The following is a 25,118-nucleotide window of genomic DNA, read 5'->3' as shown; positions in this document are numbered from 1 at the left end:
TACTGCGCATGTGCGGCCCGGGTTGGTGTAGTTGTGGCTTCACATAAGGGTGAGCTTGCGCTTGGCCGTTGGTCTGAGGGGGTAAGTAGCAGCTGGTCCCGGACTGAACGACGGAAGGAGGGGGGCTTCGCTTGGGGAGGGGGGCTTCGCTTGGGGAGGGGGGCTTCGCTTGGGGAGGGGGGCTTCGCTTGGGGAGGGGGGCTTCAGTGGCCTCCGCCCGCCTTCCTTCACGAGCAGTGAGCCGCGAAAGCAGCTGACCTAAGTCCCATTGAGCTTCGTGGAGCGTGTTTCTAAGTAACCGTTCTTGGGTTGGGTGGAACGGTATCCGCCCTGCCCTGACTCTTCTCACGTCCAAGGACCTGGGCATGAAAGCGACCGTGAGCGCGCCCTCTCAAGGGGGCTGCAAGTGGCTCTCCAAACCTCCTCGCACGCGCCCCGCTCGGCTTCCCTCGGGCCATCTCTTCTCTCCTGTAGAAGAGCGATATGCTGTGGTCTCCACCACTTGGGCAGCTTATCCCCTAGGCTTCAAGGAGGTTGTGTACTGTTTGTAAGGAGATAAATGCTCGTGATATAAGGATGAATATTATGCCTTTTCCAAAAACATAAATCCTGACTTACTTTCTTAGGCTTTTCAACGTTTAGTGTTGGCTTCAAAGAGGATACATGCTCTCTGGGGCACTGACTTATTGCAGAAAGAAAAACATGATGAGTTTTTCAAAAACTCTGATTTACTTTCTTTGGCTTTCTAGTGAATAAAAATAATCAGTTTGGGTTTGTTGAGTGGTGCAGGGGAGGTGAAAATCTTGTCTTAGCTTTGCTTTTTAAATTATTGAGGGAGATGACACCTGATTAATGGGCAATAGGGTTTTTTAAAAAAACTATTAAAGAAAGTACAGTGTCATGCAGTGTGTAAGCAGGTTGTGGAACTCATTTCCATATTGTCAATGTAGTTGCTTTCAGATATCAATTCAGGATATTCCTTCTCATTCTGTATACAGGGTATTATTTATTTGTTACATTTATATTCTGTCTTTCCACCAAGGAGCCCAAGGTGGTGTACATGATCCTCCTCTCTATTTTATCCTCACAACAACCCTGTAAGGTAGGCTAGGCTGAGAGTCAGTGACTGGCCCAAAGTCACCCAGTGAGTTTCATAGTCAAATAGGGACTAGAATCTGGGTCTCCCAAGTCCCAGGCCAGCACTCTAACCACAACACCACACTGGCTCTCATATTGTTGTTGTTCAGTCGTTCAGTCGTGTCCGACTCTTCGTGACCCCATGGACCATAGTACGCCAGGCCTTCCTGTCCTGCGCTCTCTCCCGGAGCGTGCTCAAGTTCATATTCATTGCATCCGTGATGCTATCTAGCCATCTCATCCTCCGCCGTCCCCTTCTCCTTTTGCCTTCAGTCTTTCCCAGCATCAGGGTCTTTTCCAGAGAGTTTTCTCTTCGCATTAGGTGGCCAAAATATTTCAGCTTCAGCTTCAGTATCTGTCCTTCCAATGAGCACTCAGGGTTGATTTCCTTTAGGATGGACTGATTTGACCTCTTTGCAGTCCAGGGGACTCGTAAGAGTCTTCTCCAGCACCACAGTTCAAAAGCATCTCTTCGGCGCTCAGCCTTCCTTATAGTCCAGCTCTCACAGCCATACATTACTACTGGGAAAACCATAGCTTTGATTAGACGGACCTTTGTTGGCAAGGTGATGTCTCTGCTTCTCACTATGCTGTCTAGGTTTGCCATAGCTTTCCTCCCAAGGAGCAAGCGTCTTTTAATTTCATGGCTACAGTCACCGTCTGCGGTGATCTTGGAGCCCAAGAAAGTAAAATCTGTCACTGCTTCCATTTCTTCCCCTTATATATGCCAGGAAGTGATGGGGCCAGATGCCATGATCTTAGTTTTTTTAATGTTGAGTTTCAAACCGGCTTTTGCACTCTCCTCTTTCACCCTCAACAAGAGGCTCTTGAGATCCTCTTTGCTTTCTGCCATTAGGGTGGTATCGTCTGCATATCGGAGGTTGTTGATAATTCTCCCGGCAATCTTAATTCCGACCTGTGATTCATCCAACCCGGCATTTCTCATGATGTACTCTGCATATAAGTTAAATAAGCAGGGTGACAATATGCAGCCTTGTCGTACTCCTTTCCCAATTTTGAACCAATCGGTTGTTCCATGTCTGGTTCTTACTGTTGCTTCTTGACCCTCGTACAGGTTTCTCAGGAGACAGGTAAGGTGGTCTGGTACTCCCATCACTTTAAGAATTTGCCACAGTTTGTTGTGATCCACACAATCAAAGGCTTTAGCGTAGTCAATGAAGCAGAAATAGACATTTTTCTGGAATTCTCTTGCTTTCTCCATGATGCAGCGAATGTTGGCGATTTGATCTCTAGTTCCTCTGCCTCTTCTAAACCCAGCTTGTACTTCTGGTAGTTCTCGGTTCGCATACTGCTGAAGCCTAGCTTGTAGGATTTTGAGCATCACCTTGCTGGCGTGTGAAATGAGCGCAATTGTGCGGTAGTTTGAACACTCTTTGGCGTTGCCCTTCTTTGGAATTGGAATGTAAACTGACCTTTTCCAGTCTTGTGGCCACTGTTGAGTGTTCCAGATTTGTTGGCATATTGAATGCAGCACTTTAACAGCATCATCTTTTAGGATTTTAAATAGCTCGGCTGGAATACTGTCATCTCCGCTAGCTTTGTTGTTACTAATGCTTCCTAAGGCCCACTTGACTTCACTCTCTAGGATGTCCGGCTCAAGTTCAGTGACCGCACTATCATGGCTATCAGGGACATTCAGATCTTTCCTGTATAGTTCTTCTGTGTATTCTTTCCACCTCTTCTTAATCTCATCTGCTTCTGTGAGGTCCCTGCCTTCTTTGTCCTTTATCATGCCCGTCTTTGCACAAAACGTTCCCTTGAGATCTCCAATTTTCTTGAAGAGATCTCTAGTCTTTCCCATTCTGTTGTTTTCCTCGATTTCTTTGCATTGTTCATTTAAGAAGGCCTTCTTGTCTCTCCTTGCTATTCTCTGGAACTCTGCATTCAGTTGGGTATATCTTCCCCTTTCTCCCTTGCTTTTCGCTTCCCTTCTTTCGTGAGCTACTTGTAAAGCCTCATCAGACAGCCACTTTGCTTTCTTGCATTTCTTTTTCTTTGGGATGGATTTCGTTGCTGCCTCCTGAACAATGTTACGGACCTCCGTCCATAGTTCCTCAGGCACTCTGTCTATCAGGTCTAATCCCTGAAATCTATTCCTCACCTCCACTGTATATTCATCAGGGATATGATTTAGGTCATACCTGAACGGTTTAGTGGTTTTCCCGACGTTCTTCAATTTAAGCCGAAATTTTGCAAGAAGCAGCTCATGATCTGAGCCACAGTCAGCTCCAGGTCTTGTTTTTACTGACTGTATGGAGCTTCTCCATCTTTGGCTGCAAAGGACATAATCAATCTGATTTCGATATTGACCATCTGGTGACGTCCATGTGTAGAGTCGCCTCTTGTGCTGTTGGAAAAGAGTGTTTGCTATGATCAGCATGTTCTCTTGGCAAAACTCTATTAGCTTTTGTCCTGCTTCATTTTGTACACCAAGGCCATGCTTGCCTGTTATCCTGGTGATTTCTTGACTTCCTACTTTAGCATTCCAATCCCCTATGATGAAGAGGACATCTTTTTTTGGTGTTAGTTCTAGAAGGTGTTGTAGGTCTTCATAGAACCGATCAACCTCAGCTTCTTCGGCCTCAGTGGTTGGGGCATAGACTTGAATTACTGTGATGTTGAATGGTTTGCCTTGGATTCGTACTGAGATCATTCTATCATTTTTAAGATTGTACCCCAGTACTGCTTTTCCCACCCTTTTGTTGACTATGAGTGCTACTCCATTTCTTCTAAGTGATTCTTGCCCACAATAGTAGATATGATGGTCACCTGAATTAAATTCGCCCATGCCTGTCCATCACTGCCTTGTTGTGGCGAAGGGGCTTGCGTAACTCAGTGAGGCTCTCATATACTGAGAGTGAAATACCATACGGGTGATCAACTTGTGACCCTCCAGGTGCTTTGGTCTAAAACTCCCATCAGCCCTAACCAGCATAGCCAGTGGTGAGGGATGATGGGAGTTGTAGGACAAAACATCTGGAAGGCCACAAGTTGTCTACTCCTGCCATAAATGGCTCTTTGAAGTAGCCTGTGCTTAATCATAGTGAATACAGAATACTGAGCTATATGATTCATTCAACTGACTTAATTATGGCCTCATCTGTATTTGCTTCATAACTCTCACAGTGTATTTATACACATCTGTAGTAGTCAAGTTTCTTTTTAGTTATAAACACTTGAGTGGAAATAAAGTAAATGAATAGTATTCCATAAATGTCCTGCAGTGTGCTTTTACTGCTTTCAGATATAATCTGCAATTATTTTGGTCAAACTTTATGTGTGTCTAACGTTTCCTGTTGTTTCAGGCTTGGGACTATGAGAATTAACCAGAATACTGTATTGCAGGGAAAGAGGGTAACCCTGGTACCATACACCTCTGTTCATGTACCCAGGTATGAAACAGATACTATCCTTGTATAGGTTTGAGAACTCTGATGTGAAACCATTTTATTTTAAAAGTCCAGGAAAATAAAATGTTTGTAATATTAAAAATTTGTCCACTTCCATTCAAATTGGAGCACGCAGAAATAATTATTTGTGCTATTCAGGCTGAAGTTACCTGCACCTTCTCTGATCTTCAAGTGTTAACAGGCTAGTTCATTGAATTTAAGGGAACATGCATGTAAAAGTTATAGGCCATTAGAATAAAGAGACACATTTTTTCACATGTGTTCATTAGGGCATTCTTTTTAACTCATCCTATGTGCTGGGCTAAGAAACAACTGAAAATATAGCCAGGTTTGAAACATACAGGTGGACAAAAAGATCATTGTGCATGTGGAGAAAATGGTTGGTGCTAATGTTAGCCTTTTGTGAGGCCACCAAGAAATCATCAGTGTACATAGAATTTCAGCATTGATCTTAAAACTGGAGAGGTACTTGGAAATCTTAAATGCAAGCAGTAAGTACAGTATACTTGGGGATTATAGATAAAAATCAACATATTTCTTGTCTGCTGATATGTCTTATGACAAGAGAAGCATATGTGGAAGGATGGCCTCAGGCTCCCACGCAAGGAAGATCAGGACTCCCACTAGAAGCAGTTTTGCCCTCAGTGCAACGTTGTCCCCAGGTGCATCCTTGTTTCTTTTTTCATAGAAATGAATGGCAACCGATTTTGCACCAGTGGAAGAGGGGTAAGCCTGGATGAACCCAGCTATTAAGAACTAGATCTCCTCCTATCTGCATAGTGGCTATCCTGGGCTGTGTTCATGGTCGCAGTAGAGTGTGATAGTAGAGTGGGACAAAGTGTTGGGGCCTGGCGTTTTATTTATATAGATGGTATTAGTAAACTTGTACAAGTTGTCTCAAGTCTCTGAAATGGATTCATGATAGGGACTTTGTTTAACACTCCAGCAACATATTAGTGGGTGATGTTCTTGATTATATTCTCTCTGGACTTTCTCATCAGGTACCATGAATGGATGAAGTCTGAAGAGCTACAGCATCTGACGGCATCTGAGCCACTAAGCCTTGAACAGGAATATGAAATGCAGTGCAGTTGGCGGGAGGATACAGACAGTGAGGCTTTTGAATATTTGTCAGGGCTTGAGGATGGGTTAGTGAGCACATGCATTATATATCACTTGAGGATCAATTCACATAAAACAGCTGTGTGCACTTACAGAGCTACCACAGGGAGCTGATGTGTCTATGTTACAATTTAAGCCGCTGATCAACTCAACATCGTGATGTCTAGTGCTGACATTTGAATTGTGTAAACTTTGTAAATACAGAACCAGATGGCAATTTTAGTCTGAGCAGCTGATGATGCACATTTCCCAAAGAACTAGACTGAGCTTTACCTTTGAGACACACTTGGGCCCAACATTCTGGAATGCGCAAGTACCCAAAATCACATACTACTCAGACACAACATCCGTAATTATCTATGATTGGATAACTTTCTGCACAGGGTCTTCTAGATACTATGGAAAGTATACTCCTTATTGCAGCTTGACCCAACAGCCATGATCAAATGCACAAGAACAGTACTATAAAATCCTCCTTACCTATGGTTACAGCAGAGAAACCAGTTGGATCTTTGTTTCTGCATCTTTGTACTGTGTAGCTTGAGAAGTTCTACTACATCTGAAAAAGGATGAGATGACTAATGGGATGGTCTTGTCTGGATAATATATTCGGACCTATTTCTTAATTTTAAACACTTCCATAAAATAAAATGTATTTAATACCTGCAGTATTTTTATTTTTGCTGATAGTAAATGTGGGTTGTTACATATCCATCTTAAGAAATCTAGCTGTTCTAATGTGCAGCAGGATGCTTTGCATTAGTTTTATTTGTGGCTTCACCTGGTAGTCAGGTTATTTGTGTCTGGCACCAATCCCACCCAAGTTTTCTGCGGGTCTTGGAGGACTCTGCAAAGACAGGAGTCTTGTCTCTTCCTTTGTGCTTGTCTTTGAAGAGAGACAGAAGCAGCAGAAGGCTAACTTCTTCTCTGCTTCTCTTTAAAGCCCACCATAAAGGGACGATGAGATGTGCATGTGTTTATAGACAAACAGGCAAATGTCTGTTTAATAAAGTGTGTGGGGGGGGAGGGGTAACTTTTAACCTCAAAAGGAGCATGTGGGGAGGGGAGTAAAGTCTGCCCACTCCCCGTGCCCCCGTTTTTCCCCCAGCCTGGCTCCAATACCAGAAGTGATCCAATAGGCGAAATTTCATAAAGCAGCAAAGCACGAGGTCAGCTGTTGGTTGACCTTGATTTTATACCCGTATTTGTTCTCCCAGTAGAGAAGAAGAAATCTTCTTTCAAGTGATTGTTTGATAGAATGGTCTTTCTTCTTTAAAATGATTGTTAATATTCCCCATTGGGTCTACTGCTTTTTTATTTTTCCAGAATGTACGTTTATTTTGCTGGATACGGATAAGTGGTCTAGGCAGACAGCCACAGAGCAAGACTGCATGGTGGGAGATGTGAACTTGTTTCTCACAGATTCTGAAGATCCAACAGTGGGCGAGATTGAAATCATGATTGCAGGTAACCTAATTGTTATATTACTGTGCTCCCTCCTGTTGCTCACTTCTAAGTGTTTAATAAGAGTTATATCAAAATAATATATCTCAGTCATCAGCAATGTGCATCTGTGCCTGACACTAACCAAAAATTAAATATGTTATATCTGGGCATCCTATGCATGTGTTTCTGGCATTTCAGTGCCAACCTGGTCTACAGATTGTCATTTCTGAATTTCCAAAAGTGAAGCATACATCTTGATAAGCCGATTTAGGTGTGTATCAAAGGAAGCTCTTGTTTACTTTTTGCGTGACCCAGCTCAGGGCTGTGTTGCCATATCCAGGGGTTCCAGATCTCTTTCAGCCTGAAGGCTGAATTTCTCTGAATTTCAGAGAAGTTCTCGGGGGGGCCATATTCCAGTGAGGGGCAGGGGTGGAGCCAAAATACCAGTATATTTTAGGTTAAAGCTCTTACTGCCAATAACGGTCCGGAAACTTCAGCTGGTCCAAAATAGGGCAGCAAGATTGTTAACAGGGACTGGCCTGCGAGCTCATATTACGCCAGTACTTTTCCAGCTGCACTGGCTGCCAGTCCATTTCTGGGCCCGATTCAAAGTGCTGGTGTTAACATTCAAAGCCCTTAACGGCTTGGGGCCAGGTTACCTGAAGGATCGCCTCCTCCCCGGACCTTAAGATCATCATCAGCGGCCCTTCTCCGTGAGCCCCTGCCAAAGGAAGTGAGGCGGGTGGCTACTAGGAGGAGGGCTTTTTCTGTTGTGGCACCCCGGCTCTGGAATGAGCTCCCTAGTGAGGTTCGCCTGGCGCCTACATTGTACTCCTTTCGGCGCCAGGTGAAGACCTTTTTATTTTCCCAGGCTTTTTAGCTTTCTAAATTTTTATCTTTGCTGTTTTAAATCTGTATTTTAAATTCCTGTACTGCTGCTAGGTTTTATTGTGGTTGTATTGTTATATTGTGGTTTTAATGTTCTATATATTTTAAATTGTTTTATTGTGTGTTGTTTGGTTTTAATTTTTGTGAACCGCCCTGAGAGCTTCGGCTATTGGGCGGTATAGAAATAAATAAATAAATAAGCCTTAGGAGAGCCTTTTAGAATGGGGAAAAGACATGCAAAAGCTGGGAAAGTACCAAATTACTGGAGGATGGGTGGGAAAGCAGAAATCACTTGGTGATGTGGGGAAGGGAGAACCCCAGAGGGCTCGATTTGGCCCTGACCTTGAGATTCAACACCACTGAGCTATTTGTTTTACCCATCCTTTCAAAAAATGTTCCATATAAAGATCGAATAAAGAGTTGCACCCTCTCCTAGTCTACCAAAATGCCTAGAACTAAGGAAATTATGGGGAGAATGAGAGATTCCTAATCTAGATGAACCCAGAAACAGGAAAATACACTTCTTAGTATTTGTTCTCTTTCAGAGGCCAGCTATCGTGGCAGAGGGTTTGGCAAGGAAGCCACTCTGATCATGATGTCATATGGTAAGAGTGACTAGAAGGATGAAATAGAGAGATGCTGTACATCTGTGAAGGAGGGAATAAGCAAGGGAATCTAGGAATTTGCATGGTCCAAAATGGCAGAATGGGTCACTTAACACAGAATGTGATCAGTTCTGTGGATTCAAAACCCCCATAATGTTGGCTTTTTAAAAATTTGCCGTGTATTGGCAATTTCTTCAAAAGGCTTAAATCAGAATAAGGGGAATCTGTTTCTGTATGATGCTTTGTTGGCTGTTCAGACCTGTTCTTAGGCTACCTTCCAATCCTTCCTTCCTTCATGACTCCACAGGCAATTCCCCCTCCCCTTCTCCATGTTTGAGCCTAGCCTCTGCTCCCTTCCCTGACAAAAAATTGGAATTACGTTTTCCACATTCTGTATTTTAAAATGGCAAACAGAACAAATCTTGTCCATAATACATACTAATCTGTTGTGATTTAATAGCAGTATTTGGGTTTCAGTTCATCCTTTGAAATTGTGCTCCAGATTTTAAAAATACCTTACTGAGTATGATGCTGTTCATACTAGGAACAGTGGGATCTTATTTGCCTACAACAGTAGAAACATAAGAAACAGCTGTATACTGAGTCAGACAATTGTTCTAGCTATCTGTATTGTCTATACTATCTGGCAGTGGCTCTGCAGGGTATTGGGCAAGAATCTTTTTCCATCGCTACCTGGAGATGCCAGGGATTGAACATGGGAAAGTTTGCATGCAAAGCATGTATTCTACCACTGAGCTACAGCCCTCCCCCAAATGATAGCGATAAGTGTAGAGATGAGGAGCAGCTTATTTCTGATATCCTGTCCCATAGGAGTGACGCGACTCGGACTCACCACCTTTGAGGCTAAAATTGGATTGGAAAATGAAGCCAGTATCAGCATGTTCAAAAAGATTCATTTTAAGGAGGTGCAGTAACAAGAAATTCTCACGTGATGTAATGGAATCAACTTTATTTGAAGGTGTATTGATTCCAGAGCAAGAAGTTAATTTGGATTATCTTCTGTCTAGGTGGGAGTAAATAGTATCTTCCAGGAAGTGACACTGAGAATGATTGTGGATGAACAAGAAAGGCAGTGGCTGCTTGAGCAAACCAGCCATGTGGATGAAACAAAATTACAGCGTCATGAAACTGCAGAATCAGGTTTGTGAGAGCTGACATCACTGAGCTCCCTTTATCCAAACTCTGGAAGGATTCATCCAAACTCTGAATCATGGTCTGACTCTGCAGCAGTAGGGACAGCTGGAGTAGAAAACATTGTGTTATCTCTGTCAGATCAGCATTCAAACTGCACTATTGCCCAGCAGAGTTTGTTTACATCTGTTAAACATCCAACATCCTGTGCAACTACAATGAACTGACTGCATCACCTCAGTGAAAAAGGAATCTTCAGCACTGAAGCTGGGTTTGATCTATAGTTGCTACCAGCTCAAATGCCAAAGAATGACATTTTCCCTTTGGAGCATTTTGGATTAAAGCCCTCCACTCCCAACACACAAACACTCTGGAGAACTGAATTAAATGTGTCTGAATTTCAATGGCGTGAAGTCTCAGGAAAGTCAGTGTCTCCATTATAAACTGGTAATATTATATGGTAGTAATATATTCCTAGAAGGTCCCTCAGTAAGGGTCTAAACAAAAAAACTTCAAGCATAGAGACTGCTATCCTGGGGTTAATCCACAGCAGTCCTACAAGTAGGAGGTTAGAGGGATTCTTACCCACTGACCACCCAACAGTGGTGTTTGGTGAACTCATGAGGAGCTAAATGGCAGCTCATAAAGCATTGTGAGGTCCCCATATAGCTCATCAGACATTAAATGGCAGAGCTCTTTTTCTCATTATTGAACTCAGAGGTTTATTGTTCACAAAAACAATTGCTGCAAAAAGTACCATTTTTATGTTTTACTAAGAGGAAAGTTGAGAGCAGAGGATGTCAAGTGAGATTGGTATAATTACAACTCATTTAGCAGTCCATCTCTTTCTTTTGCGTGTACGTGCACACAGACCCAGTTTGCATGACTAAAACAGGCCACCGTGGTTTATTTAGGCTGTAGTGGCGTCTTTAAATGGGCAGCGCACGCCGGGCACCATTAATCTAATTACCCACCTGGGTGCACGTGGTGTCTGAGCCTAGGTAGCATGTCTTGTTTAAGGGGGAAGCAATTTTCAAATAACTCATGGCCTGTAGTTGGGTTATTTGAAGGTTGTTTCCCCTCAAGCAAGCCATGCTACCTTGGTTCAGACAACGCGACAAGCCAAGCATGGGCAGGCAATTAGGGCAATGGCACCTGGCATGCCCTGCTGATTTGATCATGTGAACTGACCCATAGTCTCTTTCTGAGCTTAGGCATGCATCATGCTGCATGTTTTTTTCTGTTCACAAAAGCATCAAATTCAAAGTTACAGTGAAGTGGTGCATTACCAGAGACGTCATCCTCCACTGCATGTAGAACTTGTTAAATAAGAGCAAAGACATGGAGAAAATGCTGCTTGCTACATCCATTGTGGAATTTTCCATTACTGTTAAACATACAGGGGCTAAATGGCTTCCCACACCAGTTAATAATAATTACAGCATTTCTGGCATACCTATTTTAATTTAGACATGAAAAGTTCCCTAAGGTAGATTGTTTTTCCAACAGCTGTCCTGGAAGGAATTATAGGCATAGGTCCATTGTGTCTGATGTAGTTAAGCAGAAGTTGTTCACTGGAATATTGCTCTTTCCTAGAATATCCCATGAATGAGCTAAGAATAATTATTTTCTATCCATGGAGGTGTTGATCTCTGATGACCTAAAGCCTCCCTCATATGTGTATCCCACCATTTTTCCTCTTGCAAATAATCCAGCAGTATGAAAATGCAGTGTGGTTGTAGAGGGTGAGGTATTAGGCTGTAGCATATTTATATATCCTCTGTGGATTAGGCATGTCATTTCTACATATACTTGCTTTGCAATACCATTAATTTGAACTAGCAAATTTTTTTTGTCGAGTTCTTTACAAATGCCAATAGAAGTATTCATGTTTCACAAAGGCAGAAACTAAGGCATTCTAGACAAGACACGTCTAGAAACCAAACTAAGGTCTCAATTTGCAGTACCCTAAAAGACAATATGAGGGCAAGGAGAAATCAGTCTATGTGAGACACTGCATTTGCAGTTAAGTGTGAAAAATAAGCAGGTACCAGCTCTGTGCTTAGTTTAGCCCATGCAGAGTCTGACTACATGTCACCTATTCCTTCAGTTTGCCAGGCTTTCCTTTTTAAAGGGATCTGTTGGTGAAGTGCATCACAACACTGACATCCCTGTTCTTCCTCGCTTTTTGGTCTCTTTTTGAACAAATGGCCTGGCCAGGGGGGGATTCTGCGGCCAAAGTTCCCTGAAGCTGGAGGGTTGCTCAGCAAAGCCCTGCATCCTGAACTCTGCTGCGAGGCAGCATCTGCCGGGAGCTGCTTGCAGACTCCAGTGGCACTGCAGCTGGAAATCCTGACATGGTGAGCTCCAAGCCTGGCTAAGGCAGACTCTGAGAATGCACTATATGTTCGTGGCAGCCTTAACTGGGTTCTTGAGGAGAGTGTCGCTACCTTTTCTGTGGGAAGGCCTCTCTGCCCCTTCTTGTTCTTATAAATTCTCCTCTGAGTCTGCTCCAGGCTGGTCTCAAGGTGGCACACATCCTCTGTCAGTTTTAGGACCCTGTCAAAGCAGTCCAGGAGATCATTAACTGCAGATGGCAGGTGCTCTAGGTAAAAGCCTACACTGCATGAATCAGGGGTAGGGCTCTCAGGAAGCACCATCTCTTCAGAGCTGAAGGAATAAATGGTTGCACTAGCACAGTGGAAGTTGATGCCAGGAGAACGGAGGTGAGACTGTTTAGAGTTTCCAGAAGAGTGAGAAGTCAGTGAGTCCATTCCTTCAAATTTCACTTTGTGACGAAACTGAAGGACAAGAAGATCAAAGCCCATTAAATTTTCAGTGATAAATTCTTATTCGTGTTGTTGGCTAGAAGACCTATCCTATTCAGCTATCCTAGGCACAGCTATGCTGCCATTCTGAATACTGATTTTGCTGTGAGGTACAGAGGCCTCTCAAAATGGATGCCAAAATACCTCCAGGTTCAGAGGCATTATGGCTCTGAAGACTAGTTGCCAGGGAGCAACAGAGGGAGAGGGCTATTGCGCTCTCATGTCCTGCTTGTGGGCTTCCCAGAGGCATCTAGTTGGCCACTGTGAGAAACAGGATACTGGAGTAGACAGGACTTTGGTCTGATCCAGCAAGGCTGTCCTTATAAACCAATTAGGGGTGAAAGCCAACACTGTGTGAGTGGAAAGCAAGCTCTGCAACCAATTTTTCCCTTTCCCTGTACAGATACCTATATCACCCAAAAAGCCTCTCTGGGGAGGGGGGCTGTGTACTGAACACTGTGGGCTGTAACTTATAGGATACAATGGGAGGGATAAATTGCCAAAATCAGGAACCTTGCTCAAGGGGCACAATATTCCTCTACCCAATTTCGGGCGACTAGCCTCTCCCACTGCAGCCCCATCAGATGCAGTTCATTAGGTCTCTCTGATCCTCTGGAGAATCTTTTGGGGAGGTACAGGGGGAATATAAAAATGCACTGCATGACTAACTTCTGCTCCTACAATGTTGGATACCATCCTGTGAGTAGAAAAGCATTTAAAACATTCTGCCTGTTTTCATTCATGAGCTAGACACTTTGGAGAATAGCTTAAGGAGAAATACATGGCTTGTATTTAAAGCAGGGGTGGGCAACTTGTGCCCCTCCAGATGTTTTGGCCTTCAACACCCATCAGCCCTATCCATCATAGCCAAGAGTGAGGGATGATGGGAGTTGTAGGCCAACACATCTAGAGGACCACAAGTTGCCCACCCCTCATTTAAAATAATCACATTTGCGGTGTGCTTGCATAATTTGAACTCCAGTTATGAAAGTAACCAGGTTCTTCGTTGCTACAACTGCATATAGCGACAGCATTCTCTCCTACCACCTCTTTCTCTGTCCCCACCGGACAGGGGTGTGCAGCAGACTGCTATATTCCTTTTTCTCCGCCCTCCCCCCTTTCATTTTTACCTCTTTAGTTTTGCTGAGTCCTATCCAGAGCTTAAACCTTTTCACCAAAAATTCAATCATTTCATAATCCTGAGGCTCAATAGCTGGCTGGTATATCTCAGAATGGACAGTGCGGTAGCTACAAAGAACAGAAGCGCAGAGGAAACTTTGCCCAATCCAGAGCACTCCAGCTCCATAGCTGAGGATGTATGTGGTACCCAGGATAGGGGAAACCTGCAGCAATGACTGGAGGAAAGCTATCTTTCCGTAGAGCATGGAAAGTAGAGCTGAAAAGGCACATGGGAGTGTCCTGAGCTCTTCCACAGATGCAGAGAAAGCCTGGTAAGGAGGAAGAAAAGAAAAAGTGAGGATTCCTTTTTTTAAAAGGTAGTAGCAGCCTTTTCCCATTGGCAGCCTCTGCAGTCACAGGTTCCCACTCAAGCGTCTCCCTCATCAGTGATGGGGTAGAGCAAAGCGGAATGAACAGGGGTTTGTGGGTCCCTATAGTCCAGGGATAGGGAACATGTGGCCCAAATGTTGTTGGACTGTAACTCCGTTCATCCCTCATCCTTTGACTATGCTGTCTAGGGCTGATAGGAATTGCAGTCAAACAACATGTATTCCACCACCACCCACCCCACCCTGGTATAGCCTCCCAAGAAAGAGCGCAGATGACACAACTGCCACAGTAGCAATCATACAGAACACTTTGCAAAGCTGCTTTGAACACACAACCCAATTACAAATTCAACTGGAGGCAGTTTTAAACAGAAAGGTCTTTACTGTCTGCCTACATGCCTGTACAAAATGTACTAGGCACATGTCAACAGGAAAGGAGTTCCACATTATTAGAGCCACCATCAAGAAAGTACTCTCTTGTGCATGCCAGCTTAACAGATCTTAACAGTGGGCAATCAAGAAGGAACCGTAACATAGGTCTTAGTGTACTGATCGGGTTAAAGTGGTATTTCAAATAGCCTGGCTTCAGGCCATTCAGGACTATACAGGGCAAGGCCAGCACTTGAGATTGAGACCAGAAGCTTACTGGCAGCCAGTGCAGTTTGTGCAAAATCATTATGTTTTCTAACTTTCTGGCCCCCACCAGCACTCCGGTGGCTGAATTGTTTTATCAGCTGGAGCTTCTGAATCACCTTCAGAGGCAGCCCCAACTAAAGCACATTGCAGTAGTTCAGTTTGGAGGCAATCAGTACATGGGTTACTGAGGCTAGGTCTGATTGTTCCGGATACGGCCACAACCCGAAGTTTGTAAAAAGCATTCCTGGCCACAGCCACTACATGTGACTCAAAAAATATTGACAAATTGAGCAGCACACCCAAGATGCACATTTGGTCCTTCACTGGGAATGCAAACCCATTCAAGACCAGTTTCACACCACTATCCAGAACGGCTAACTTCCCAACCCACTGAACCTCTATCTTTCCCAGGTTGTGTTTCAGCTGGCACTCCCTCATCCATGCCAGTACCACATCCAGACACTCTTTTGACCTGGTTCACACATTACAGCAGCAGATCTTGGGTTAATTAATCTATGATTTGCCACAGTGCATGTTGGTCACGTGCCACTACCATTTTTAATATCGGCCCAATCTGAGGTTTCTCCATGATGTCCCAACCTGGACACTAGGGGTTAATCATGGGTTAAACAACCCACAGTTGACCTACAATTAATTAACCCACATTTTGCCACTATTACGTGCAAATGGGACTTTGTGACTTTTTAATTGGTCGTAGCAAAGGTAATACTACATTTGGATTTATTCTAAGGAACCAACATGGCTGCCTTCAGTTTTTGATCTCATAGTGTTCTTTATCTGTACCCAGTTTTGACTGCACAGCTCTTCTGTCACCCCTCATACCCATGCACCCACCCAACCCTTCTTTTGTATAACCTACTAAACAGCCACACTGAGCACAGATGAGAAGAAACAAGAGGAAGATGAGTGTGGTAGCCACGAGCTCCTTCAGGGCATGATGGAAGGTTTTTCCAAACGCAGACCATCTCCGGACAAAGCGGAGCTGTTGTATGATCTAGAAAGAGAAGGAAGATATTTAAAAGGCATGTATTTTTGGAAGGACAAAGCTATTAAGAAAGCTACAATGCAGCTATCATCATAGTACAATCCTTTAAAATCCTGAAATGAGACCCTCAAAGGGAAGAGAGTTCCTTGGTGGAGGTATAGCTCCTCAGAAATCTGAGGTAGGAAAGAGCTTTAGCTAATATGGCCTGGATGTTCCACATTTTGGCTTGGATCCAGAATCTATCAGTGGAAAGATACTACTTGCAGAACAAGACTTTTACATCCTCTGCTCACCTCTGCACTCTCCCCCTCCAATCTGCTTCAAAGGTTTGAGGGAGCAGAGGATGCTGAAGTCCCATTCCACAAGTGATATCCTTCCACTAACAGAAGAAAGAGTCTGGACCCAACCCCATGCATATAATCTGCACAGTCACCTTATTTTTAAATGTGGGTGTACGCCTTACAGCTTCTTGTGTCTGAGGTGGACCTAAGAAAGCTGGCTTTTTGATTAAAGGAGCATTTTGAAGCAAGAAAACATTGGTAAGATTTTCTGTGGTATATTTGGAGAAAAATACGTGGCCCCTGAGGAAGGAAATTTCTTTCCAAACTGTGTTGGGCCAAATAAAATGTTTTTCTAGGCACCTGAGAATATCTTCTCTCCCTCTTCTGTGTTTTGATTAAAGGACTTAAAGTTTGTGTTTATCTCAAGCCGCTCAGGAGAAACAATCCTACTTATTAGAATTGCCCATCCACCAAATTCCCTGCTGACTCCACCGCCAAAGTTTTGAGCAGCCTTTATTTATCTGCTCTGCTTGTTTGCTCCTTCGTTGTCTGTTCACGAAGAAAATAAGAGACAGCAACAAAGCTCTTATACATCCAAAGCTCTTGGACAGAGCAGATGGGTCTCCCTAAGCAGATTCATTAGGCAGCACATGTAAAGGAATGACACCAAAATTATCCCTCAGCAGAAGCCTCAATGACAATTATAAGGTCATTACAGAATCATTTAATGCACACATTAACAACAGTGTATGCATCATTCTGGTTGTTAATAGATCAGGCATGGTGCCTTCTAAAGCAGACTCTTTGCTATGCACAAAGGGTAACTTCTTTAATTAAAAAGTTCTCTTTTATAAGGGATGGGAAATGAATTGTAGGAAAACTAACCACATGGTATGACCAAGACTGGAAAAGAGGGACATGTTACAGTGTACAGAGTCAATCCTGCTCCCATGTTGAGCTGCAAAGGCTGCAGTCCAGGAAATAGTAATTCAGGAATAATCCCATGGATTTAAACTGGAACAACATCAGGATCTACATTACAGGACTGCAGTCAGTGCTGCCAAGTAGCCAGCCTGCCCGCCTATCTGGTTGGATGGTTAATTTTATCCCAACCATCTATCCTATAGCAAAGTTGATTTCCCACATTTTGCCCTACTTTGGCATTACCAAGAAATAGAAATTCAAAAGTGGTCCTGGGCCACTTTTTTTTTTACCACTCTTTACAGATCTAAAGTCACTTTATTGCTTTAAGACAGCCTTCCCCAACATGGTGCACTCCAGATATTTTGGACTTCAGCTCCCATCAGCCTCAGGCAGCATAGCCAACGGTCAAGAATGCCAGGCACTGTAGTCTGAAACATCCGGAGGGGACCAGATTGAGGAGGGCTGCTTTAGGAACATAAAGCAGCCTTTCTGTTCCTAAAGATACTTTATGTATGATGTAGTTTGCTTATAAAGTTATATTTTAAAAGTTTTAAAAGTAAACTCAGTAAATTTGTAATTATTGTCTGAATAGGGTAGAACTACATGGAGGACGCAATCCTATAGCCACTAGGCAGCGGCTAGACAGCCATAGGATATGCTGTTTTCCAGGAACCAACCTCGAAGCCCGTGCTCCAAGGTCGGTTCCCAGAGAACCCACCTTCCCCCAAATCCATGCTGCCTTGGAGGCAGCACAGAGAAGCCCCATCCTCTGCGCTTGGAAGAGGAGTGCAGAGTGGCTGGGGGCATTCCGGGGCAGGGAGAGGAGATCTGCGTGTACGACACATCCTATGTGTATGACACATCCTATGCCTCCTCTCCTGCTGAGCGCCCCCGCGGCTAGACAGCCAAAATCAGCTGTCTAGCAGAAATAGCAGGGTAGGAGAAGCGCGGAGAGAAGGATCCCCCCGTGTTTCTCCTGCTTTGCCTCAGAGGCGGCCGCCTATCTATATAGGATTGCACCCTAAATGACTGCTACAGCATCGAAAACACAGGACTCTATAGAACAAAACCCAAGCTGTCAAGAATGCCCATTTACTGTCAAGAATGCACAATGGTGACTTTACTCACATGTTGGGAAACTGAGCATAAATATCTATCAGTAAAATATACTTTAGATCAATAATTTTAATAAGGAATGAAAGAACTATGATGGTAATCTTACATAGGGGGTTAAACAAATATTTTCCCGCATGGCTTCATTATTTCCAGACATTATACATCTCTTGTCTTTCTATTAAAATGTTCTTATTGCATGGTTTTCAGAAATCGTTGGGGGGAGTAAAGGCTGGGCAACGATATATCAATACTTTGTCTTAAATTCTAAAAGAAAATATTTCATAATCAAAACTGTTCAATTTTTTCAGAATAAAAACAAATGGTCCTCAGAAAAAAGCTGGTTTTTTCCCCAGAATTTTTTCTGGTTTTTTTCCAGGCCTTCACATCTCTACTTCCTCCCATATAAGTGAATGAATGCCATTCCCAGCTATTGGGGAAAGTAAACTGCTGCATTTAGAAACATGGTTACATGAAGGCAAGATCTTCAACCTTGACTCTAGGTCAATTACAGTTTGATCCATTTTCCCATGCTAAATTGACTTTATGGAGAAATCCAGATTTAAGAATTGGCAAGAAAATGTTTTTATGGCTGACCTGGACAGATAAGATGATCTTTACTTTAGATCAGTTAGTGAGGGCTGATGATGAGTTTTTGGTATTTTCAATTTTGCAAGATCCATTTGATCTGCCAGCTTCAGCAGAATGGCAGTATCTGCAATTGAAACATTTGTTGGTATGTAGATTCGGCCCTGCTGCTTTTACTGCCTCAGAGTCTCCTTCGCTATTGGAAATACTTACTGGAGCTGATCAGATGTATCGACCTACAATTCATGTTTATAAACATTATCAATGAATAAATATCACACAAGTGGTTTACAGCAGGAATGGAACAGAGAATTGGAAAGTGGTATTTTGCTTAATCAATGGACTGCTGTTTTGGCATCTGTTATCGGACATTTCAATGGATCTTCGGTTACGCCTTATTCAGCAAAAGCTCTCGTTTCGAGTCTACTGGACAGCACAGTGTCTTTTTAGTAAAGGCTTCTCAAATTTGGCTAATTGTTGGAGGTGTAATGCAGTCAATGCTTCTTTTATTCATATGTTTTGAAAATGCCCAATGGCCATCTCCTTTTTGGAGGAAGTTATTGTACAGATACATTTTCTATTGGAAAGCTCTTTAATATTTACTGATGTAAATATTCTCTTAAATTACTTACCTGCTTCTTAGAACATAGCACATGGTCAGTGTAAATGGATTTTTCACGCCATTTTGGTTATTAAAAGACTGATACTATGATATTGGAAAGATAAAAGCTCATCGCCTGTAATGCAATGGACTGAAGACTTGATAACACTAGCAACATTTGAAAGAGTGCTATAAAGGCGTAACTTGCAAATGGACTTATACACAGATATTTGGTCTGCTTTTACTGAAGTTTATGTCTAACCTTTTTTTTTCCTTCCCTTTTTTTTTCTTGAATATTGTAATGTTAGAAATTGAGGATTTTGAATACGTTGTTGTATTTTTATTTCATTCTCCTTTTTTAGGTTTTGTAATGTTTTCAGTTTGTTTTGTTTTGTAAAAATTCATAATATATATTTTTTTTAAACCTTGCAACTAGGTGGCCTGAGTGGTGAAAATGTGTGAGACACACTCCTCCCTCTCCCTGCCTTCCTTCCACAAATAATTATGGTCATCACATTGCTAATGAAATAATTAATAGAAACGAAATAGTACTGGAGCTTCAGTCTCACCTTTCAATATAGACTGCAAAATGAGCAACTGCTGAAAAATGCATTCACAGCTATAGGTCTGTGGGATATATATATACTTTGGGATATATTTTAATGAGACTGTACTTCAGTGTAATGACTTCTAAACCAGCCACTTCCAAGGTGCCAATCATATGGCAACAAGAGCAAATATGAAGTAAGAGTTTATTATTTTGTGTTGACAGTCATGTTATCTTGCCCTGGAAGGGACTGTTAAGATGGAAAGGATTTGCGAGAAAGAGAATCCTGAACAGATAGCAGGTTCAGTTCTCAATAGTGCATTTGAAAATTCTCCAGCACCCTTTCTGTCAGAAAGATATCTCCTGAAGGCATAGCAAGATTTTGGCACCCTACTATTGGGCTATGCTGCAAGATTCCCCAGCTGGATATTTTCTGACAGGAACATATGCCTAACAAGAATAACTGGTGCAATAATTATAAGACAACGGACTGAAAATAATGTGCAGCAATTATAAGACAAAAGCTGGTAATCCCCACAAATGTAGAACTAAAGAAATTGCTTGTACTTAATTCTGCAGTAGCAGGTCTGATAGAATGGGGTGTGTTGCTTTTCATTTGCTACGAAAGCTTTGTGAACTCTGAGCAAGGAGAGAGGATAGTTACTAGTTACACAGTTCCTCTTTTGTATCAGCTTGACTGGCCTCCATTTTGCTTCCAGGCTCAATTCAGAGTACTAGTTATTGCTTTTAAAGCCCTAAGGACCACCCAGGACTGCCTCCTGTCACATGAACCTGCCCACTATCTTAGATCATTTGGGGAAGCCCTGCTACATATCTTCCCACCATCGGACATTCTGTTGGTGGGGACACTGATAGGGCTCTCTCCGTTGTAGCACGTAGGCTGTGGTATGCCCTGTCCCAGGAGTTCCATTGCCTTTCTCCCTGATGACATTTTTTTCCAAACTGAATACCCTCCTGACTGTTCTGGCAGAACTTTGGTCTTCCGGATGGTTGTCTCCATGCGTGAGAGAGAGAGAGAGAGAGAGAGAGAGAGAGAGAGAGAGAGACGGGGGGGGGGGGACTTTTTAATTGTTGTTTTTGTTGATGTAAGCCACCTTGAATGCCACTAACTGATGCACAAAGGCAGCATGTTACTTTTTTAACAAGAACCCCAGAGATACTTTGTTAGACTGCAGCATGCAGACCTATGGAACTCAGTGGTGAAGGGGTCTCAGACGTAGTGAAGGTAGCTTCAGGTGTGGCATTCACAAGTGCATCAGATGGCTTTGGGCAAATTTATTTTCCCCTGCTGCTTTTTCTCACCTTCAGCGTGGTGATAGTGAGGAGCAGGGCACACAGGATGGCTTCTGCACGAGCCAGCACGGCCACTTCGTAGAAGCTGGTGAAAGCCTGGCGGTACTCCTGGTAATGCCTCAGCCGCGCCTTGGCCAAACAGATGTAAGCAAAGTGCAAGGCAGCCACAGCTACAGAAAGCAGGGCCAGGAGCAGCCGGAAGGAACTGTGGCTCTGCCATAGGCCAGGCACCCTTTCCTGTGGTGTGACTGACAGCTTCGGTAGTACGAAAGCTCCACTGAAGAGAAGCAGGCAGATCTGCAGAGGGAGGAGGAGGCCAAAGCAAACGAGAAAAGGCCTTCATCTCTGTATCTTGATTGGACACACAGAATTAGACATTAACAGTGCAATCCCATGTGCGTTTACTCAGAAGTAAGCCCAATAGTATGCAATAGAGCAGTCCCAGCTGTGGATGCATTGAATGGCAGCATTAGGCGCACGTACTTTGGACAAAATCCCCATGAAAGCAGTGGACCGTCCTTCTGCATAAAGTACAACATGCTTGAGAACAACATTTTTGGATATGGTTGGAGAGGAATACAATCATTCATCCTATCCATTCAGGACAGAACAGGACATTTTAAACCAGTGTGATAGGTTTGTGTTCATTTCCTCTTAAAATTCCCAAGAATAAGAACACTTTGCAATGCAATAAACTATGTATAGGGCTGCTGTGGAAGTTCCTTCTTGGAGAAGGGATGATATTTTTCAGGGATGATTTAAAACAACTCTGAAATACTTACAGGATATCCAAGCTTAGGGGTTGGTCTAGGAGGGGTTGGAGGCCAAACCCTATGAGGTATTGCAGTGTAATAGTTAATGTATCAGACTAGGAGTAGGGAAGACCCAAGTGCAAATCTTTGCTCAGTCATGAAGCTCATGGGGTGACCTTGGCCAGCCATTCTTTATCAGCCTAACTGACTTAATAGGATTGTTGTGAAGACAAAGGGACTTTGTACACAGCTCTTTGGAAGGAGGGCAGGATATAAATCTAATAAATATATTAAAACAAAAAAGGCACAATTCTATCATCCCTGGGAGGGTGTCCCAGAGGCCATAGCATGTTGTAAACCTCCTCCTCCTCCTCCTCCATGGGCAGAGACAGAGGTCCATGGGCAGAGGAGGAAGTCTGCTATCAGAAGCCTCAGTCAGGTGGCAGAAAGCTCTCCTGTCATCGCTCCTCCACTGTTAGGTCTCCAATAGCAGGAGGAGCTGAAAAACAGCAGATTGGTGGAGGCCCTGGATTTGCTGGATCCAAAGTTCTGTCATTCCCCCAGCATGCCACTGATAAAGGGTGGAAACTATGCCAGCCCTGGAGCTATTTTCCCTCTCACTGGAAGCAACAAAAAGGTAAAAGAAAAAAGAAAAAAGCGACCACCGCCTTACACAAGTTCTGCCCTGGCTGGCCGGCCCCTAGACAGGGGCTTTGAATTTAGTGATTCTTCCACCACAGATTCTCCCTTCCCCACCTCCATAGGACTGCTCTCTAAATAGCTATTCTATGACTACAGGAGAGGGGGGTGGGATATCAATATATTTCAACACAGATTCTGCCAGATCACTCTGCCTGTGAGCCAGTGCCTCCAAAGTTCCCTCATGCTGTGAGGCAGCCCCAGAGCATGCTCATCAATGCTGGAAGATACTTACCACCATGGCAAGGGGAAGGTCCAGGTGATCACCAGAGTGGAACATTGGGAAGGGGAGAAAGGACATTGAAGCAATTGCTGGGCTGGCCGATGGAAACTCAAACAGGAGAATCACTGCCGCATATAGATTTACATCAGCATTGTACTGGGTGAACTCAACAAGCACAGCTTTGCTCCTATCATAAAGGGGCAAGAAGAAAGACCTGTGAATATCAAGCTATACAGAAATAGTTTTCTGGTGGCCAGTGGTACAGGCTGGTGTAAAACTGGTTAGATGTTTTCCCAACTCTCTGGAAGGGCTTGATGTGTAGGCTCTGCTTGCATTCTCAGGATCTGGAAACTGAGACTTTTTACCTTCTCCTTTTGCCACATTGCCTGTTTGCTTGAGCCATCCTTGCCCTATGGGCAGGATGAAATTATAAGCATCTAACATTAGATGTGGTACTCCCACCAAATTGATCTACAACAGCCTCAACCTGGTGCTCTCCAGATTTTTGGACTACAATGCCCAGCATTCCTAACCATTGGCCATGCTAGCTGAGGCTGATGGGAGTTGAAGTCCAAAACATCTGGAGGGCATCAGGTTGGGGAAGACTGACCTACAACATCTCACACAATGCCACACTTGGTACACATTTGATCCAGTTCCAGACCTGGTTTAAGTGCCATGGCTCCCAGCTGAGGACTCCTGGGGAGAATTTGAGTTCTGAGAAGAGTATAACCATCTTTAAACTCCGAATCGTTAGTGCCCTCATAAAATTACAATTCTTTAAGTGGTTAAACCAGTTTCAAATAGGTTTAAAATGCACAATGCTAGATGTGCCATTTGAACACGTCTCCAATTACAGCAATAATGGATATGCTGTTTAAGAATTTCCAATGCTTAAAGGGGAGACCACGTCAGTCTACAAAGTTCATATGGGCTGGTGCAGGACCAGTTGGGCTATGGAATCTAAACAGCTTCCCATAGTGAGTTTGTGAGTGTCCTATGCGAGTGTCCTGTGGGAAAAGATTCTTTCTTTGCTTAGAACCTTTCCTGTTCTTCAGTTTGTGCCTTCAGTGCCCATGGCAAGCTGCCGTATGAATTGGGGATCGTAGAAAACTGCTTTATATTAAGGGCACATGTTCCCTTAAGATAAGGTTTAAAGTTATGCACCCTTAATATAAGTTTAGCAGATGGATGGCCAGACTAGCAAAGTATAAGTCACCAGTGATGTATATTGTTTTTCCCTCATAGCTCAGCAAACTGAGTGAACAAAGCAGAAGCCAGCTAGGGAAAAAATCTTTCTCTTCTACGGCAACAAGAAAAATCCCACAGTGCATTGATTTTTGTCTCCAGCTAAAGGCTGAGTTTCAAATAAAAATAAAGGTCTGGGCACTTTGCCTTTTGTGGATCCAGTTGCTTGCTTGCAGGTCATGCAGTATCCTCTGGGCCTTTGCAGAGTTGTTCCCAAGCTCCCTTGAACAGTCAGCATTCATGTGGTAAAATCCTGCATGACCCCAGATCCAAAACCTGCCAAGAAAACCCCATTTAGGGCCTATGACAATTAGACACTATCAGAAATGCCTTGGGAGCAATATCAGTCTTTAATGCATCCAATTCCTTTTCTCCCACAGATAGAGATTAAATGACCCAGCCTTCATTCCAATTCCAGCCTTCATTTGGAGCTTCCCCAAATCCATTGACAATCCTCCACTCCATCCTTGCACCTGGAACCATCAATCCAAGCTGATGTACAGCTGCCCTGTCCTCCACTGAGCCAGTCCTATGAATGCAGGTGATGCCACATGACAAAGTCAGCATAGGTGAGCTTTCAGCACTCCTTTGCAACCACAGCTTTGTGAATGGTTGCAAGTGCATTCTATAAACTGATCCACAGTGACCAACCAGCATGTGATGCTGGCATTCACAAAACTGGATCAGCATATCTGAATGCCAACATGGATTGTCTAGTTGTTTATAAATTCTTTTGGAATTTAATAAAGTGGGTGCTCAGGAGTATGTTAGAGAGGAATTGGAAAGCTCGTTTCAGCCTTATCAACTGAAAGTTGACTTAGCTTCCATATGTACTATTTCTGTAGATTTAAAACTGAGGCTGATTCAACAAAAAATGATGTTTCATGTATATTAGACACCACAGAGGCTGGTTAAGAAAAAGCTGGCTAGCTCTGCTAGATGCATGCAATGTAATGCAGGTAATGCATTGCTGAGGCATATGATGTGGGCATGCCCTGTGGTGGCTTCCTTTTGGTTGGAAGTTACTGCTTGCATATATTTCATTCTTGAAAAATCTGTGAGAATTGTG

General features: G+C 43.4%; 2 protein-coding genes across 2 annotated transcripts; one reads left to right on the top strand and one right to left on the bottom strand.

Annotated features, from left to right (window-relative positions):
* The first annotated feature begins 4 nt into the window (after positions 1-4).
* On the top strand, positions 5-23,615 carry NAT9 (N-acetyltransferase 9). Its single transcript, XM_084838018.1, is given in 8 exon segments — positions 5-81; positions 4,464-4,550; positions 5,570-5,679; positions 7,017-7,157; positions 8,570-8,629; positions 9,461-9,555; positions 9,658-9,762; positions 9,764-23,615. Coding segments are annotated over 7 exon segments (630 nt in total). The 5' UTR covers positions 5-81; positions 4,464-4,473; the 3' UTR covers positions 9,806-23,615.
* LOC146354033 (polycystin-1-like) lies at positions 11,642-22,879 on the bottom strand. The gene is made up of 5 exons (XM_084838020.1): positions 22,814-22,879; positions 21,137-21,424; positions 15,634-15,768; positions 13,740-14,057; positions 11,642-12,582 (listed from the first exon to the last, which is right to left on the bottom strand). The coding sequence occupies exons 1-5, from the start codon at positions 22,877-22,879 to the stop codon at positions 11,869-11,871; spliced, it is 1,521 nt and encodes a 506-aa protein (XP_084694146.1). The 3' UTR covers positions 11,642-11,868.
* Positions 23,616-25,118: the final 1,503 nt, after the last annotated feature.

Source organism: Heloderma suspectum, chromosome 2 (assembly GCF_057233095.1).
Source record: "Heloderma suspectum isolate Gila_16-S chromosome 2, 16-S_ref, whole genome shotgun sequence".
Classification (NCBI taxonomy): domain Eukaryota; kingdom Metazoa; phylum Chordata; class Lepidosauria; order Squamata; family Helodermatidae; genus Heloderma; species Heloderma suspectum.
Note: the sequence above shows the minus strand (reverse complement) of the source record. Positions and strands in the feature narration are given on the sequence as shown.

What these genes read in the sequence shown, in the direction of transcription:
- LOC146354033 (XM_084838020.1), bottom strand. Translation starts at nt 22,879, where the DNA reads ATGTCCTTTCTCCCCTTCCCAATGTTCCACTCTGGTGATCACCTGGAC. An exon ending in GTGCTCAGTGTGGCTGTTTA is followed by an intron (nt 14,058 to 15,633) that starts GTAGGTTATACA and finishes CCTCCTTACCAG; the next exon opens with GCTTTCTCTGCATCTGTGGA. An exon ending in GACTCAGCAAAACTAAAGAG is followed by an intron (nt 12,583 to 13,739) that starts GTAAAAATGAAA and finishes CTTGTCCTTCAG; the next exon opens with TTTCGTCACAAAGTGAAATT.